The following is a 16989-nucleotide window of genomic DNA, read 5'->3' as shown; positions in this document are numbered from 1 at the left end:
CAGCGGCTTAGCCGTTAAACGGCGGAGGCAATCAGATAAAATATATTAAACATTATTTTTAATAATCTTACGATAATGAATTTCCCTTTGTATATATAAATTATTGACAGGAAATGCCATTACTTCTACCTGCTGTAATTAAATTTATATTAATTATTCATAGGTGTTTATGTTTTATGTGAGGGGGCTCGAATTGTTATTTTGGCAGGTGGGCCCGCATCGCACTCGTTACGGCCCTGATTGTCTGTATATAGTGCTGTCATCGTGTGTGTGTTGTGTAGTCTTATCACTAGACTCGGAGTTTTATGCAGTAATAGCTTAGATGCAAACTAATTTGGGCATTACGAGATGTCCCCACTCTTCCTCAATGTAGTTAGAGTAACATAAACTCTAGGGCTTCTGATCGGCCTAACGCCTAATATTTATGCAATACTCATAGCATAACCATTGTGCAGATAGACTATACTTGTTATTCGCTTCAGTAAGTTTACACTGTAACCTATTACTGCATCACAAACGTAGAACATGATTTAAAGCCTGTAAGTCACAGGAGACCGATAATAGGCCTAAGCTTACGCTTCTATATATTGCTAGAACTATGAACGATAACTCTGACATTCATAGGCAAGCTATTTCTTTTAAAATAAACAGAATTCTCGTTACAGTTCGATATTTATGTTCTTTAAATGAAATAATATAAATCACTCCTTTTTACGTGAAGTCAATAACAGAAACTTGAATCTAAAAATTAAAATCAAATTAAGTCGTCCAAGACATTCGAGTGTTACGTGATTTTTTTCGACAAATTGTCAGCCATACTGATTGGTTTTCTTGTCTGTGTCCACTGCTTATCAAATTAGACAGCCCTTCACTGGTTTTCGCGCTTCTGAGCGAACCCCATTCTAAATCTTATAATAGGATTAATCTCCTTACACAACCTAGAACTGAAATTAGGACCTCCAGACAGAAGGCAGAGATGCTACCCGCAAGCCTGGGTGAATTACTGGCGTATAATAGAGACAAGAGGACACTGTGCTAATGATTTAACGTTTTGCCATCTGGGACATGAATTGTGAGAGTAATACACGGAGGTGACTGTGCTGTTTTATTGGTTTAGAAATCACCTCGTACGTCCAAAGTTACGAGATTAAATCCTTCATTAAATTGACGGCACGGAAGGAAGCTTAAAAGCCACAGAACTGTATCAGTTAATTTACCAGCACACTGAAGAGCCTTTCCTCGACAAAGCACCGGCAAAATCGTCATCAATTAAGGAGCATTTAAGTTAAACGCATAGCCTTGAAAAAACAGTCATTTTGAAATTAAGTAACGAATCGCAAGTCAATAAGAACGGAATATCATAGAAAACTTATCACTAATCAACTGTTCCCGAAGACTAATCAATAACCAGTGCATAAGCCTGTATGTAACCAACAATAAACTGACTTGAAAATGAAATCGTTGATCATAAAAGCTAAAGCCTCATGGTAATCGAACCAGTTCCCATAATAATAATAATAATAATAATAATAATAATAATAATAATAATAATAATAATAATAATAATGTTATTCGTTTTTACATCCCACTAACTACAGTTACGGTTTCGGAGACGCCGAGATGCCGGAATTTTGTTCCGAACAAGTTTTTCTACCGACCCAAGGCTGAAGGATTTAAGCACCTTCAAGTATCACCGGAGTGAACCAGGATCGAGCCTGCCAAATTCGGCTTAGAAGGCCAAGCGCTCTATCGTCCGAGCTACTCAGCCCGGCGTCCGCCAAAGAGAATTCTAGTTCGAACTCTGAGAGGGTCCTAAATGTTAGGGTCAGTTATGTAGAGAATAACCAATGATTAGAATCCACATTTGTAACCGTCAACAATCACGCTTAAGGTCGAGCCGGAGGGCCCGCGTTGAGTGGCCTGGTTCCACCCCCACAGTGACTATTTTGAGTGCAGTAGTTTTAGCTCTCCCCTAATTCCTTCGTGTTTTCAAGACTCTCTTCACACAAATCTTTATATCAGCCTTGAAGGCGACTTCTTTTTCATTTATATATACCAGATTTTGGATACAGCTAAGCCCCTCCTTATTACAACAGATGCTATGCGGGATGTGGCTGTTGTGCACTGTAGCAGGAACACTTCATTGGCACGTCTCGTTAATTATCACACTTGAGTGTACAACAGGTGAGTAATCGCCTCTTATGTATTATCAATCAATCACCACTAATCTACATTTAGAGCAGTCCCCAAGGTGGCAGATTTCCTATCCGTTGTTTTCCTAGCCTTTTCTGAAATAATTGCAAAAAATTTGAAAATTTACTAAACATCTCCCTTGATAAGTTATTACCGAGCTCGATAGCTGCAGTCGCTTAAGTGCGGCCATCCAGTAATCGGGAGATAGTGGGTTCGAGCCCCACTATCGGCAGCCCTGAAGATGATTTTCCGTGGTTTCCCATTATCACACCAGGCAAATGGCGGGGCTGTACCTTAATTAAGGCCACGGCCGCTTCCTTCCTATTCCTAGGCCTTTCTTATCCCATCGTCGCCATAAGACACATCTGTGTCGGTGCGACGTAAAAAAAAAAAAAAAAAAAATTGATAAATTATTCCAAACCCTAACTCCTCTTCCTATAAATAAACACTTGCCCCAATCTATCCTTTTAAATTCCAAAGTTATCTTTATATTGTGATGTTTATTTCTTTTAAAAATACCACTCAAACTTATTCGTCTACTAAAGTCATTCCACGCCATCTCTCCACTGACAGCTCGGAACGTACCACTTAGTTGAGCAGCTCGTCTTCTTTCTCCCAAGACTTCCGCATTCGGGAAACAGAGAGTGCTGGTCCCCACCACTGGTTGTCCTGAGAATGTTTTCCGTGGTTTTCCATTCTCATTCACTAAGGTGAATACCGGGACAGTTCCTAGTACAGGCCACGGCCGCCAACTCTCTCACCTTGCCCCCACATTTCTTTCACCGTATTAAATCTCCCTGGTCTGAGAGACGGCGTTACCTTCTAGGACAGTGGTGTCGAAAAGTGTGGTAAATTACGCGTACCACTAGGAGTACGTAGAGTCGTCTCAAGGGGTACGCAAATTTTTCGTAGCTGCTGTTTCGTGTAAGCAGTTCAAAAATAAGTCGAGGCTGTTCATTTTCAATAAAATCTTGTTTTGATTTAGTGTTTTGGTCTACCACTACACAGTCCCCTTTCCGAACTCTTCATTCTAAAATATGTGTCAGTTTGTAACACCCATTGCATTAATAATTATACTCGTATATAGGCCTGTATATCGTCCGACTCATTGGCTAAATGGGCGTACTGGCCTTCGGTTCAGAGGGTCCCAGGTTAGATTCCCGCCCGGGTTTGGGATTTTAATCTGGCTCGGTGACTGGGAATATGTGTCCGTCCCAACACTCTTCCCTTCATATTCAGACATGCCACATTACCAACCACCATACAATCACGTAATAGTGATTACATTCCTCCATATAGGGTTGGCCTCAGGAAAGGCATCCGGCCGTTAAATAGGGACAAATTAACATGTGCTACGCAGGTCGCACCGGCGACCCCACCTGTGTGGGAAAAAGCGGTAGGAAAAGAAGAAAGGCCTAGGCCTATATATTGTTGCTAGTCAATGAACGCCTCGTAAAATTCCACTCACGAGAAAACCACTTTCTCCATCTGACCTGTGAAGACAAAGGGGAACAGAAGACTCCAATGGTCGAAAAATTGGACTGTCGTTAAGCAATGAAAATCCCAGGAGCAGTCCTCCGACCATTGCTGACAGCTCAGTCTTGAGCTTTTCCTGTGAACTTTTCTCCGAAGGAGTTACGAGGCTCCGTTTGTCCGGCGGAGATATTATATACCGGTGCAATAAATTCTTGTTATTATTGGGAAACAGGCTGGTGTAGCGGCTTAGCTGCTTGCCTGTCATCCCAGCGACTGTGGTTTGATTCCTGGTGTTGCTGGGGTGGGATTTTGAATTGAAAATCCCCTGGTGTCAGGAAGGGCATGCCATGCCACAATTTTTTCTCTCCCTGAGGGTGGGGGCGGTAGGATAACACCCAGGGTATCTTCTGCCTGTCATAAGAGGCGACTAAAAGGGGACCTAGGAGCTCTTAACTTGGGAGCGTGGGTTGGCGACCACTGGGCCCTCAAGTGAGTCCTGGTATTACTTCCACTTACTTGTGACCTTTCTTGGTCAACTCTTGTCCTTTTCCGACCCCGACGCTATTAGGTTTGCGAGGGCTAGGGAGTCTTTCATTTTCACGCCCCTCATGGCCCTTATCTTCCTTTGGTTGATACCTTCATTTTTCGAAGTGTCGGATCCCTTCTATTTTTTCCCTCTGATTAGTGTTATATAGAGGATGGTTGCCTAGTTATACTTCTTCTTAAAACAATAATCACCACCACCACCACCACCACCACCACCACCACCAATCTTTCATGTGCACGCCCTTCGTGGCCCTTGTCTTCCTTTGACCGATATGCGGAAGATTATGATTGTTAGATTATAGTTCGTATTATTTGGCATCCAGCAACAATAATTTGTTATTTCTGGCATAAGCCTAATCGCAATACTTCGGGGAAATGAAGGTAAAACAATTGGATTTCGGGGCTACGCCAACCGAAAAGTCTGAATACCACTGGTCTAGGAGGCCTATCGTCCTCTTCAAGGACGGGATGAAAACTTCAGTAGTAGTAGCAGTAGTAGTACTAGTAGGAAAATCCACAGTCTGTATCCAGTTTCAACTGGGTCAGGAATGGAATGAATGAAGCTCCTATAGCCTATAGCAGCTAGGGTAGAAATTGTGCCGGCTGCCGAAGCCTGTCGCACTTCTCTGGAGCAATGATTAGTGAATAGACAGATGAAATGAAATTATATTGGAGAGTGTTGCTGAAATGGAAGATGACAGGATAAACCGGAGTACGCGGAGAAAAACATGTCCCGCCTCCACTTTGTCCAGCATAAATCTCACACGGAGTGACCGGGATTTGAACCACGGAACCCAGCGGTGAGAGGCCGGCGCGCTGCCGCCTAAGCCACGGAGGTTATAGAAGTAGCGCAGAACAAAAATGGGCTGAAAGTTTGTTTCACGTACAATGCGGTTCTGAAATTAAATACTCATTTGAACAGCAACACACGCTACCTTACAAGGGTTTCCTCACGAATACTCACAGGTCTGATGGCCAAAGATTATCAACATTCTCTAAAATGAGTCGAGACGCGAAGAAATACACAGCAAAGTGTTAGGAATTTCACTGCTCTGATACGCAGAGGAGGGTCTACCTGTCGCGAAAGATACTTGATAGGCTATTGTTTTGGAACGGTCTGTGGTTAGTCGGTAATTATGTCATCACCTGGAGGTGCCGCTAATTTCTGCTCTCCACCTCGGTAAACCCACAGCCTGCCCTCTCATAAGGAGATACATCATCAGCCTTCTCCCCCTCCAGACGCTCCCCACACAAACCGCGGAATACATTAACAAAATTTCGTCACCCCCAAGAGTTGAATGAAAGCAGCAAGATTTAGGCACTCCCTTAGGGCCATTAAGTTACTAAATAACAGTTGCATGACAACCCTTAAAATATTCAACAGCATTAGTAGCCTATAACCGAGAATGCGAAACGTAAGTCCACCGTTTCTCAAGAGGACAACAGCAAATGCATACCCTATACGAACACATCAATAAATAATAATAATAATGATGATGATAATAATAATTTTATTTTACAATATGTTTAACGTCGCACGTAGGCCCTACACAGATAGGTCTTATGGCGACGATGGGATAGGAGAGGGCTAGGAGTGGAAAGGAAGTGGCCGAGACCTTAATTAAGGTACAACGCTAGCATTTTCCTGGTGTGAAAATGGTAAACCACGGAAGACCATCTTCAGGGTTGCTGACAGTGGGGTTCGAACCCACTATCTCCCGAATGCAAGCTGATAGGTAGGCCTACATGACCCAAACCGCACAGCCACTTCCTCGATGATGATGATGATGATGATGAAAATAATAATAATAATAATAATAATAATAATAATAATAATAATAATCGTATAGCCCCAGCTACCGTGTGCAGCCATTTTGATTGGACGCCATTTAGGTAGCCTGCTTTTCAATTTCGATGTTGCGTTTTACTCGACTAGATGATAGAGAAATGACCTCTTTTGGGTGATTTATGGCCAAATTTTAATTCATTTTGATGGGTTTCACCAGAGATCTTTTAGGCCCTACATGCCGAAATAGAATGCCAAATTAACTAATTTTCCCCTTCAAAATCCGACTACCTCTGCCGAGTTTAAATCCAGAATCTTGCGATTCGGAGGCCAATACGATCCACGGAAGGAACTGCTAAGACGGTTGAATACCTCAGACATTGAAGGCATAATTTTCTCATAAAATTAGGTTTGTCCATCTTTTTGCGGCGGACGTACGTAAAGTAAAAGGACAGCTCACCACAAACGCCAATGAAATATGGTATTGAAAGTGAAATCCACGTATCTTGCTGTCAGAATACCGAAGAGGATCTTTTAATTACTTATTAATAGAATCGTAAATATATCATACAGAACTCAAAGAGACTAGGTATCCTCAGCTAATGAATGCGCGAATAGGCTTGTATCCTGATTCCTTTAATCAATGGCGTGGCCCCTTCACGCTTTAAAAGTATTTGATTACATTCGTTAACGGGAATACAATTAAGTGACCTACGTATTATTGCGCTAAACGGACGCTGTAAAACGTAAGTAATTATGGAGCTTTAATTACGGCACATACAAACGAATCGAAAGAAAACCATGGCAAATTATTCGCTGAATTCAGGGGAATAAATGAAGACGGATAAAAACTGAAACGTGCAACTAAATTCAAATATTAAGGAAAAAAAACGTTCATGATTTAGAAAGGTTCGTTCTATTAAAATCTGATGGCTGATTGATTCATTTTTGTCATGCAGTTCTCTAGATACAGACCCTAAGGGACTTTTCATTAACGCCAATATTTAGAGGCATGATTTCCTCGCATTAATTTCTGTTCGATTTCTTGAAAAGCTAACAATTTTTCCTGAAATAAGTCTTGACTCATCGCTTGAATTTCGCTGTAATAATTTTTTTAAACTATTCATAAAAAGTCTCGTTCATGCGATTTGTGAATTATTGCTTGTTGTTAAAAGGAGCCTAACATCTAAGCTCATCGGCCCATTGTGAATTATTTATGTGAAAGATATATAAAGATAAACAGTAGATAATCACTCATTATTCCTTATATCCCTAATCAAGATTACACAACAAATTACCCTTTCAGCCTACGTGGCTTAACCTTTCGGGGATTTACTACAATATTCAAACGAACAGGTAGGCCTACTTCTGTCCAATTGAGAAATCCTTATTCTGTCTTATATTTCCTTTCTTACACGCGATACCGGAATACAAAGCTCGTTATTTTCCACGAATCTCATTGCAGTTTCACCATTATCGCAAAATAAGTAAATTTTGCTTTAAACTGCTCTTATCGTTGTAATTCGAGAAAGTGAAATCACTAATTTCTTAAACAGAATCACGTGATTCGTTAAGATATCTCAAAAATGCTTCAAAATATTTTTGTCGCGTTTATCGTCAATGCGAAAAAATCACGTCTCTACCAATATTATATCAGGACTGGTTTTCTACACGAAGAATTGGGATTTCGGCAAATATGTTGAAGTAGTCTAGCTTAAAGAACTGTAGATAAATAAATGCATGCCTTGGGTAATTAAAATACAATGTACAAAATATGCAGTGAATACTCTGTGTGCATTTCCTACTGAAGTCATGGCTGTTGAGTCAAACTTTGCGAAGGCTGAGAAGTAAACGACTGGGCGATTGGTGTTATCAGCTTGCACAAGTTTTGAACGTTTTAGTGATAGCAGAAAAACAACCACAATGCACTTCTGACAGAAATTGTTCATTTAAAATAGATTTTCCATCAAGGACAGTTAAATAATAATAATAATAATAATAATAATAATAATAATAATAATAATAATAATAATAATAATAATGACGCGCACAAACGAGACCTTTCCAGAAAAAAGCATTGTGACTTTTGGGACTTTCCGGGATATGAAGTGGACAACTGGCGCAAAGTGGTCCGATGAACGCCGCGCTCAACAGAGCTAATGAAAACCTAATGGATCAGTCGAAGACTGGGTAAACGCCAGAACGTGTAATGAAACTTATCGTGGTCATGGTCCCTAGGTGGCCGATTAGAATAAAAATAAATGAATAAATAAATAAATAAATAAATAAATGATAATAATATTTAGTGGATCAACACCTTAGTCAGAAATGTACGAAAATATAATTAAACGCTTTAATCTCGAAACTTTTCTATCTTATCGTAGTTAAAACGATCCCTCATTAACGTACAGAAACGGTGATGTGAGCTACAGGAGTTTATAAACGCAGAGGGCCATGATTTGTCTTCCAATTACGTCCTTCTGTTTTAAGTAAATTCCAGAAGATCTTGCCCGGAAAGCACGGCCTCCTGAAAAAAAAGAACGCTTAATATTATAGACGTTAGAAGGCCAAGTTCTGCTTTCGCCTTTATCTACTTGAGATTTAAACATACAGTACTTAGGTATGCCTATACCTTTCATATTAAATTACTCATAAATAGGTTTATTTGGAAATACGTTTCTAATGTTGGCTGCTTTCGTTATAAAATGTATATCTATTTGGATGAACGGTTAGAACAAAATGGACATAACGTGCCTTCTGAAGTGAAATAAGTGCGATTTAAATGAATAACACTGCTCAATATCCGCAGTTCCGATGACCGTTTGCGTTCAAAACAAAATCAAATATGAAGCATGACATCTCGGTCTCAATGAAGTACCGAATAATAATAATAATAATAATAATAATAATAAAAATAATAATTTTAAATCACCACAGTAGTTTATATGTAACTGTAACTGCAAGACACATAAGAGATATGAAATTGGACACACGCCTGTGCTGTAATTTAGCGAACTTAATGACTGCCTGCACTCGGATGGAATTCGAGCTTTCGGCCACTGATAGTATGGTCCACACATAAAATATAACGCAGTAATAATAATAATAATAATAATAATAATAATAATAATTTACGTTTGTTGTCATTTTAATCCATGCTTAGACTATCTCTTCTGAGTTCTTCGGAACACATTGCGTTTGGTGTTGTGGAATAAATAGAACTGAAGCCATTTTCAACCATCTTAATTACATGCCCGGTGTTAAAAATATTTTTGCAAAGAATCACATCAACATTTTGTGCATCCGAAATACCTTATGTAGAAACTAAAAAAGAATTCACAAGTAATTTTTTTTTGGTAGTTTTCTTAGATGATATGTGTCTGAAAGTTTTTAGCGCTAGATGAATGGTCAACGAACACACATTCGCTGGAGAGCCTCTCACAGTGTTGAACTGGACGCCAAATGTTAATTGTCTAAACTCATTTGCTGCCTCTAATCAAGCGGCAGTGCCCAAAGTTCAACAGTACTTGACTTAGACAAGTAATATTGCACTCAAGATCAAAGTTAACAAGAACAATAAGGGATCATTTCTGTTTTATGCTGCAACTTTGCTAGGTTGAAATTTACTCAAAAAATCAAATTAATTATATTTTTAAAGCAAATTATCCTGAAGAAAACTTGAAAAATACATTTTTACTGCTGAAAGCTAATGGAATATTAAGAGTCGAAAGAAAATAACATTTATGGTACATTGCATTTCATGAAAAAGAAATTTCAGAAACTCAACTCTAGGCTTAAATGAATAAATTATAAGTAATTAATCGAGTTTAAAATTCAGTATGCAAATGCATTCATCAAGTTAATGTCTTGCAACCCTGAGCTACTTGCTAAGACAGATTATTCATGAAACAAAGACAAATTTTAAACATTCGGAGGTAGAAGAAGCTGATAGGAAAAGAATAGGCCTACATTAATTAGATCTGTATGGCATCATTTTTCTGAAATTCATTGGCCAAACCAGTGAGATAATATTCTTTGACATGAGTCTGCATAGGCACATACAGTTTTTTACTAACAGAATTTTGTTAGAAAAATCCTATGATCAGATATTCGTCAATGTTATAGCAGAATCATAATGGACTGGCTTTAATTCTAAGACAGTTCGACTGTTGAATTATTTAACATTTCAAAAACAGAAGGGGAATTTAAATAAAATAATTTTTATACCCGTAGCAACTGCACAAACATATCACCAGATCGGCAGTATGCGAAATCTATTATTTTTCGAATGCCACATTACTCTTAAAATGGGATTTATAATAGGACATATTAACACTGAATCTGGATGACACTTTTAATGAAACAGGCAAAAGCCTATTACATGTTCAATAAATGGTTCTTAGTCTACGCAAGTGACTAACGATACGTACACTCCCATGCATATCCTTTGTCAAAAAATTAAAAAAATGATGCCATTATTTATTAAACTTTCGGAGATACTTGTTTGCGAATTTTAAAAATCATCTCATGATGACTATGCGGGTATTTTTTTTTTTACTAAGAAACGTTACTATGAAAATACTTAAGAAGACATTGACAAGCATAAGAAATACTGTGACAGAATACTGATTATTTGAGAACTATCAGAAAACTAATATGGACAACGTATGTGATCAAACATATCTCACCTTGGTAGTATCTGCACAATACGCATGCAGAATAAATACCACGGGGTACAACAAAACAAACAGGGAAACAAAATAATTAAACACAATGTCTAGCGTGTAGAGATCATCACAGGAATTATAATAATATTATGTAAAATATTTAAGTGTGATAAAACAGTGAAATACGATCATATTGATGCAATTTCTGTGTCTAATCAATTATATGGAAAACGATTACGAAAACACACACAGCATGAATTCACCGGTAATGGTAAGTTAGATAGTCACAAGTGCAAAATACGTGACTTTGAATTTACAATTAAACAAATAAGATATTGAGATCAAAGGAAAGAAATACATCTGAAATTCTACCATTCAGGGAAAAGAAAATTCCACAGTTCATATTATAACAGTGACAATATTCGATGGAATATATATTGACATAAAATGAAAGGAAGTCATATAAGTTACGTATTCGTTTTCCGTATCAGTGAAATGAACTTACTAACCTAATGTTACCCAAAGCGTGTCTTAGCTGGGACGTGAAGCCAGGACGGTGATTGGTTTGAAGATCGGCGTCTGCTGCGACGTTGAGATACGAGGTTCGGGGCTGCTACTGCAACTGGAGGACGCCGTCGTCGTCGTCAGGGCCATTCCTGCCGACGGTGAGGAGGACAAAGACGCCGCTGCCGCCGCTTGGTGGAGCTGCTGCTGGTGATGAAGGAGGGACGCCGACGCCGGTGAATGACCCGCCAAAGACCTCAGTGTCGTATAGAAGTCGTGATAAGGGGTCGACGTGCCAGCCGTCGGGTAAAGTGCCGGATGTGAGGTTTGAAGTCCCGTCCTTAGAGGACCGTAAGGCGAGCCTGAACTGTCCGTGTTCGCCAGCAGTCTCTCCACTGAAAAGCCGTGAGTGGCAATGGGTTTTGGTAACGCTGGGGAGGGTTGTAACAGACCAGGATAAGGGTAAGCTGCAGGATACCGGTGGTACAAAGCTGCCGCCGCTGCAGGGTTACAGTAGAGTTGTCCCAGGGGAGAAATACCCCAAGGTCCAGTGGAAGGGTACGGCCCCGCTGCTCCTGCCGGCCCGAGACCTCCAGGGTACAAACCCGCGGCCGCAGCACCCAACACCACAGTCCTTTTGAAGGCCGCAAGCCGACTTCTAGATGCCGCTGTTGAACGTCTTCGTAACTTGCCAGTCGTACCCCCAATGAAGACATCTTCACTTGACGGATCCAGCATCCAATAATTACCCTTTCCAGGGTCATCATAATGCCTCGGAACCTTGACGAAACATTTATTGAGCGACAAGTTATGTCTGATTGAATTCTGCCACCCTTGTTTATTCTCTCTATAATAGGGAAAATTCTTCATGATAAATTCGTAGATCCCGTTAAGGGTCAGTCTTTTTTCAGGACTTTGCCTTATCGCCATCATAATCAAAGCATTATAACTATACGGTGGTTTCTCATTTTTCTTCTTTTCTTCAGTATTAGCTGGCTTACCTTCTGTGGATTCTGCTTCAGGCTTGCACTCTTCATCCCCATGAGAGCGGTTGCTACAGTCTAATGGTGGCGGAGTTCCCCCTCCAGTGACATCTAAATCAGATTCTGAATCACTACTGAGGTCTGGCGTTACCGCAAGGGCAGGGCTGCGCGGTCGACTAGCTGTCTCTGGCAGGATAGAACTGATACTAAAAGACGATTTCAAAGGAGTACGTGCCATTATAGGGTGGGGTAACATACCCTCAATCTTCACCATATTGTCATTAGAGGTAGCCACGACAACAGAAATACGATGAAACACTGCTTTACGAAATAACACACTTAAAAAACTTTACGCTCTGTTTTCCAAGTTCACTTGTTGACCATGCTCTACGCCACTGCACAGTGTTTGTAGTAAAACACAATATAACCGACTTGTTCACTTTACTGATAAGACAGCTAGCGCACTACTATTACAATAACTTGCCGTCACTTGCTTGACGTGTGTTCTTAGCGGAGTCTAACTCGCTTCTGGTCTTCTATTTGCTACCCACAAAACCTAACAAGAGAATATTTTTGAAAAGCTAGCCTAAACAAGTTTCTCTGTTACAAACCCCGCCCTTTAGCCACGCCTCAGCTGGTGCGTGTCAGCCAATCATAACTGCCCGCGCCAACAGACATGCTCCGGTGGAGGGGCGGACACAGCTACCGACCAACACCCCACCACTGCTCGATGTTTAGAGGGAGGGATACGTAGGGTTGAAACACAAATAAGCTTCCAAACAAGCAAGACAACATCAGAGAGGGGAGAAGCGCGAGAGAGAGTGAGAGAGAGAGAGAAACGAAAGAGAAAAAGGACAAGAACGCCATCAGACGACAACACGAGGAACCAGTTTGACCAACACTTGTCTAGCTACCCCCCACGCAAGTTGGGGACAACAATAAAATCATCTACACAAGCAGGGAAGACAGACAGATAAACATATTTGCTTTGCCATCCCCCAAACATTTATATTTATTTTATTTGGTAAAGAACCACTTATTATTATTATTATTATTATTATTATTATTATTATTATTATTATTATTATTATTATTATTATTATTATTATTTTCAGAATTAAAATGAAGATTCACAGCCTGATTCCAGTCATTCGACTGGGTCAGGAATAAAATGAATGAAGCCCCCATTTAGCGGCGAGGATAGGAATTGTGCAGGCTGCTGAAGCCTGCCGTAATCTCCCCCTGTGGGTGGGGGCGGTAGAATAACACCCACGGTATCACCTGCCTGTCGTAAGAGGCGACTAAAAGGGGCCCCAGGGGCTCTGAACTTTTGAGCGTGGGCTGGCGACCACAGGGCCCTTAGCTGAGTCCTGGCATTGCTTCCACTTACTTGTACCAGGCTCCTCACTTTCATCTATCCTATCCGACCTCTCTTGGTCAACTCTTGTTCTTTTCCGATCCCGACCCTATTAGGTTTGCGAGGGCTAGGGAGTCTTTCATTTTCACGCCCTTCGTAGCCCTTGTCTTTCTTTGACCGATATCTTCATTTTTCGAAGTGTCTGATCCCTTCCATTTTTCCCTCTGACTAGTGTTATATGGAGGATGGTTGCCTAGTTGTACTTCCCCTTAAAACAATAATCACCACCACCACCTGTCGTAATCAGTAACGACTGACAGATGAAGTGAATTGTTATTGGAGAGTAAGTTATTGCTGGAATGAAAGATGGCAGGGAAAACCGGAGTACTCGGAGAAAATCTTATCCTGCCTCCGCTTTGTCCAGCACAAATCTCACATGGAGTGATCGGGAGTTGACCCGCGGGACCCATTGGTGAGAGGCCGGCGCGCTGCTGCCTGAGCCACGGAGGCTTTTATTATTATTATTATTATTATTATTATTATTATTATTAGACTATTATTATTATTATTATTATTATTATTATTATTATTATTATTATTATTATTATGTTGTTGTTGTTCTTTTAAATTTGTTCTACATCGCACCGACACAGATAGACTTATGGCGACGATGGGATAAGAAAGGGCTAGGAGTGGGATGGAAGCGGCCGTGGCCTTAATTAAGGTACAGCTCCAGCTTTTGCCTGGTGTGAAAATGGGAAACCACGGAAAACCATCTTCAGGGTACCGACAGTGGGGCTCGAACCCAATATCTCTCAGATGCAAGCTCAGAGCTGCGCGCCCCTAACCTCACAGCCAAATCGCCCGGTGTTTTTAATATCATTATTGTTATTATTATCATCATCAGTTTATTGACGGAGAACTGGTTTACATATTAAAAATATGAACCACCTTTCATAATAAATTGTTAAAATAGGGTTCGAATGCTCATATGATAATTTTACTTTCAAATTAAATTTAACATTCATTGATTTACAAACATCTCTTTATCTTGCTAGTCGTTTAACGTACAGTAGCCTAGGTCTGACACTGATTTTTCTGCGATATATTATAACAACCTAAGAATCGTCCATGTATGACCTTAAAAATGACAACATATGACTCAGAAGTAAATAAATATGTAACCTAAAATCTTTTCAGTCCGTCGAACACACAAATTTAATATAAATACTACGCGTTAACATACCTGTAAAAATCACACTATTAAACAAGGAATAGGAATACACACTATTAATAGTGTGTATTTTACATGTGTTATAGTGTAGACTAGTAATGGTCTTTATATCGAACTTGTGTGTTTAACCGAGTCGACAGTGGAAAGTATGGCTTCTTTCTTAACAAAGTAATTAAATATGACGTGAAATTGTCTATAGCATATAGGCCTATGGCACTTTTAAAAATAAAGAATCATTTCCGAAATCCGTAAATGTAAGTTAGTTAGTTAGTTGTGAAGACAAATAATATTATTATTTAAAAAAGAATCACAGCTGCAAAATTTATGCTAAATTCTTCCATTATTATTATTATTATTATTATTATTATTATTATTATTATTATTATTATTATTATTATTATTATTGTACCGGGCGGTACACCACCACGCTGCTAATTTAAAATTGGCGCCAGTTGAAACTCCTCTGCCGGAGGAAGTCTGAACTTTATTGACGGTATTAATTTTCAAGTTTCTCAGAAGATGTCACTAAGTGGAAAGTTTGGAGTTTTTGAACTGTGCCACTTTTGATGTATTTTTGTTTTACCGGTAGTAAGAAGTGTGAACTTTCTCTTCTAGAGGACACTACTGAAAAACTACAATGGTGCACCCTAGTGCGATGTGAAAGAACTATTTTTTGGAGAAATTTTGAATTCAAAAGTTTCTTTCTTGTTAAAATTTTTTTTCTGTTATTGTTTAAGTTGGCTGTATACCCCTCTCTTTCCCCTTGTTTTGTATTTAGCCAATCCCGAATTTCTTTAATTAACTTCTGACCAATCTGATGTATCTTCCCCCATCTTGAATATGCTGCTTATCCCTAACCAATAAAGTGATTGTGGGCGGGTGTTTTCTTTCCAAAAACGCCTCGAACTTTCCGCGAGAGTATATAAACTGCTGATTTTTGGGTCTCTGCGCCACTTCTGTACCATCTTTCAGTGCGTAAAGTACCTAGCAGGAGGCGGGAAGCGCCTCTTTCTTCGGCAGCGGTCAACAACAAGGTAATGGCCGATTTATAACTTCCTTCTTTGCTAGCTCAGCAGTTTAACTCTCGGGGCGGGTCCGAAGTTTTTCCATAATGTAACCTTCCTTAAAATGTAAAGACCCTTGGTATCTATTCTCTCTTTAAACTGCATATCGGGATAGAGAGTGCTTAACCCTCTCGAGCTCCCACTCATATTGTTTTGAGGTGAACTTATTTTTCTCAACCTATTCTTCTTTAACGTTATGTAAATTGTTTCTTTCTTAAGTCACCTCTTTAGTATGGGATTAGCCCTTGTATTAACGGCCTAGTGCCAAGTAGGTTTTAAACAAAGTGTATTAGGAGCGCAAGTTCGCCTCCTCTCAAATTGTTATTTTAGAGGTCATGTAATTAATCTTTTTCTCACTTAATAGACCTCAGTAGGTTGGGTAGTTTACCCCTGTGTCTATGTCCTGAGAGGACAACTTGAAGGTGGAGTTTGGTGTGGCCTTTGAGAGGCTTAAAGTTTGAGAGCGAGTGGCTCTTTCTTGAAATGAGTGTTGTATGCCTCGAGGAGGCTTTTCTGTGTAATTGGGAGCAAGTGCTCCTGAGCATGAATGGGGTTTTCTGCCCCTCTGTTAAAACTTATTTTGGAGTAAGGTTGGGCTGATTGCCCAAGAATTGTAAAGCCGGGGCGCGAAGCCCAAATCCGGTAAATATTGTAACTACATTTTGTTGACTTGCTACTCTGTACCTGCCATGCTTGTTATTTCTTTATTTTGAAAAGAAAATATAACCTTGTTAATTTTACATGAACTCTAATTTCGTAGCTTGATACCCGTTCACACCCGCACCTTCTTTCACCTCTAACTACCGCAAAAACACGGTAACAATTATTATTATTATTATTATTATTATTATTATTATTATTATTATTGAAAAAGAGGCAACAATTCAGAAAGGAGTGAGGCAAGGTTGCAGTTTCTCCTCCCTCCTTTTCACTATTTATATAGAACAGGCAGTAAAGGAAATCGAAGAGGAATTTGGGAAGGGAATCACAATCCCAGGGGAGGAAATCAAAACCCTGAGATTCGCTGATAATATTGTTATTTTATCTGAAACTGCAAAAGATCTTTGGAAATTGCTGAATGGTATGGACAGATTCCTAGGTAAGGAGTACAAATTGAAAATAAATAAGTCCAAACGGAAAGTAATGGAGTGCAGTCGAACGAAGTCAGGTGATGCAGGG

The 16989-nt window shown here is 39.7% G+C and overlaps 1 protein-coding gene across 1 annotated transcript; it reads right to left on the bottom strand.

Annotated features, from left to right (window-relative positions):
- Window positions 1–11199: 11199 nt before the first annotated feature.
- Window positions 11200–12429, bottom strand: LOC136881081 (forkhead box protein fkh-2-like). The gene has a single exon (XM_067153699.2). It carries the CDS (start codon window positions 12427–12429, stop codon window positions 11200–11202), a length of 1230 nt encoding a protein of 409 aa, XP_067009800.1.
- Window positions 12430–16989: the final 4560 nt, after the last annotated feature.

The sequence above is a fragment of the Anabrus simplex genome, chromosome 9, assembly GCF_040414725.1.
Source record: "Anabrus simplex isolate iqAnaSimp1 chromosome 9, ASM4041472v1, whole genome shotgun sequence".
In the NCBI taxonomy this organism is placed as follows: Eukaryota; Metazoa; Arthropoda; class Insecta; order Orthoptera; family Tettigoniidae; genus Anabrus; species Anabrus simplex.
This window is presented reverse-complemented; position numbering and strand designations above follow the sequence as displayed.

What these genes read in the sequence shown, in the direction of transcription:
- LOC136881081 (XM_067153699.2), bottom strand. Translation starts at nt 12,429, where the DNA reads ATGGTGAAGATTGAGGGTATGTTACCCCACCCTATAATGGCACGTACT.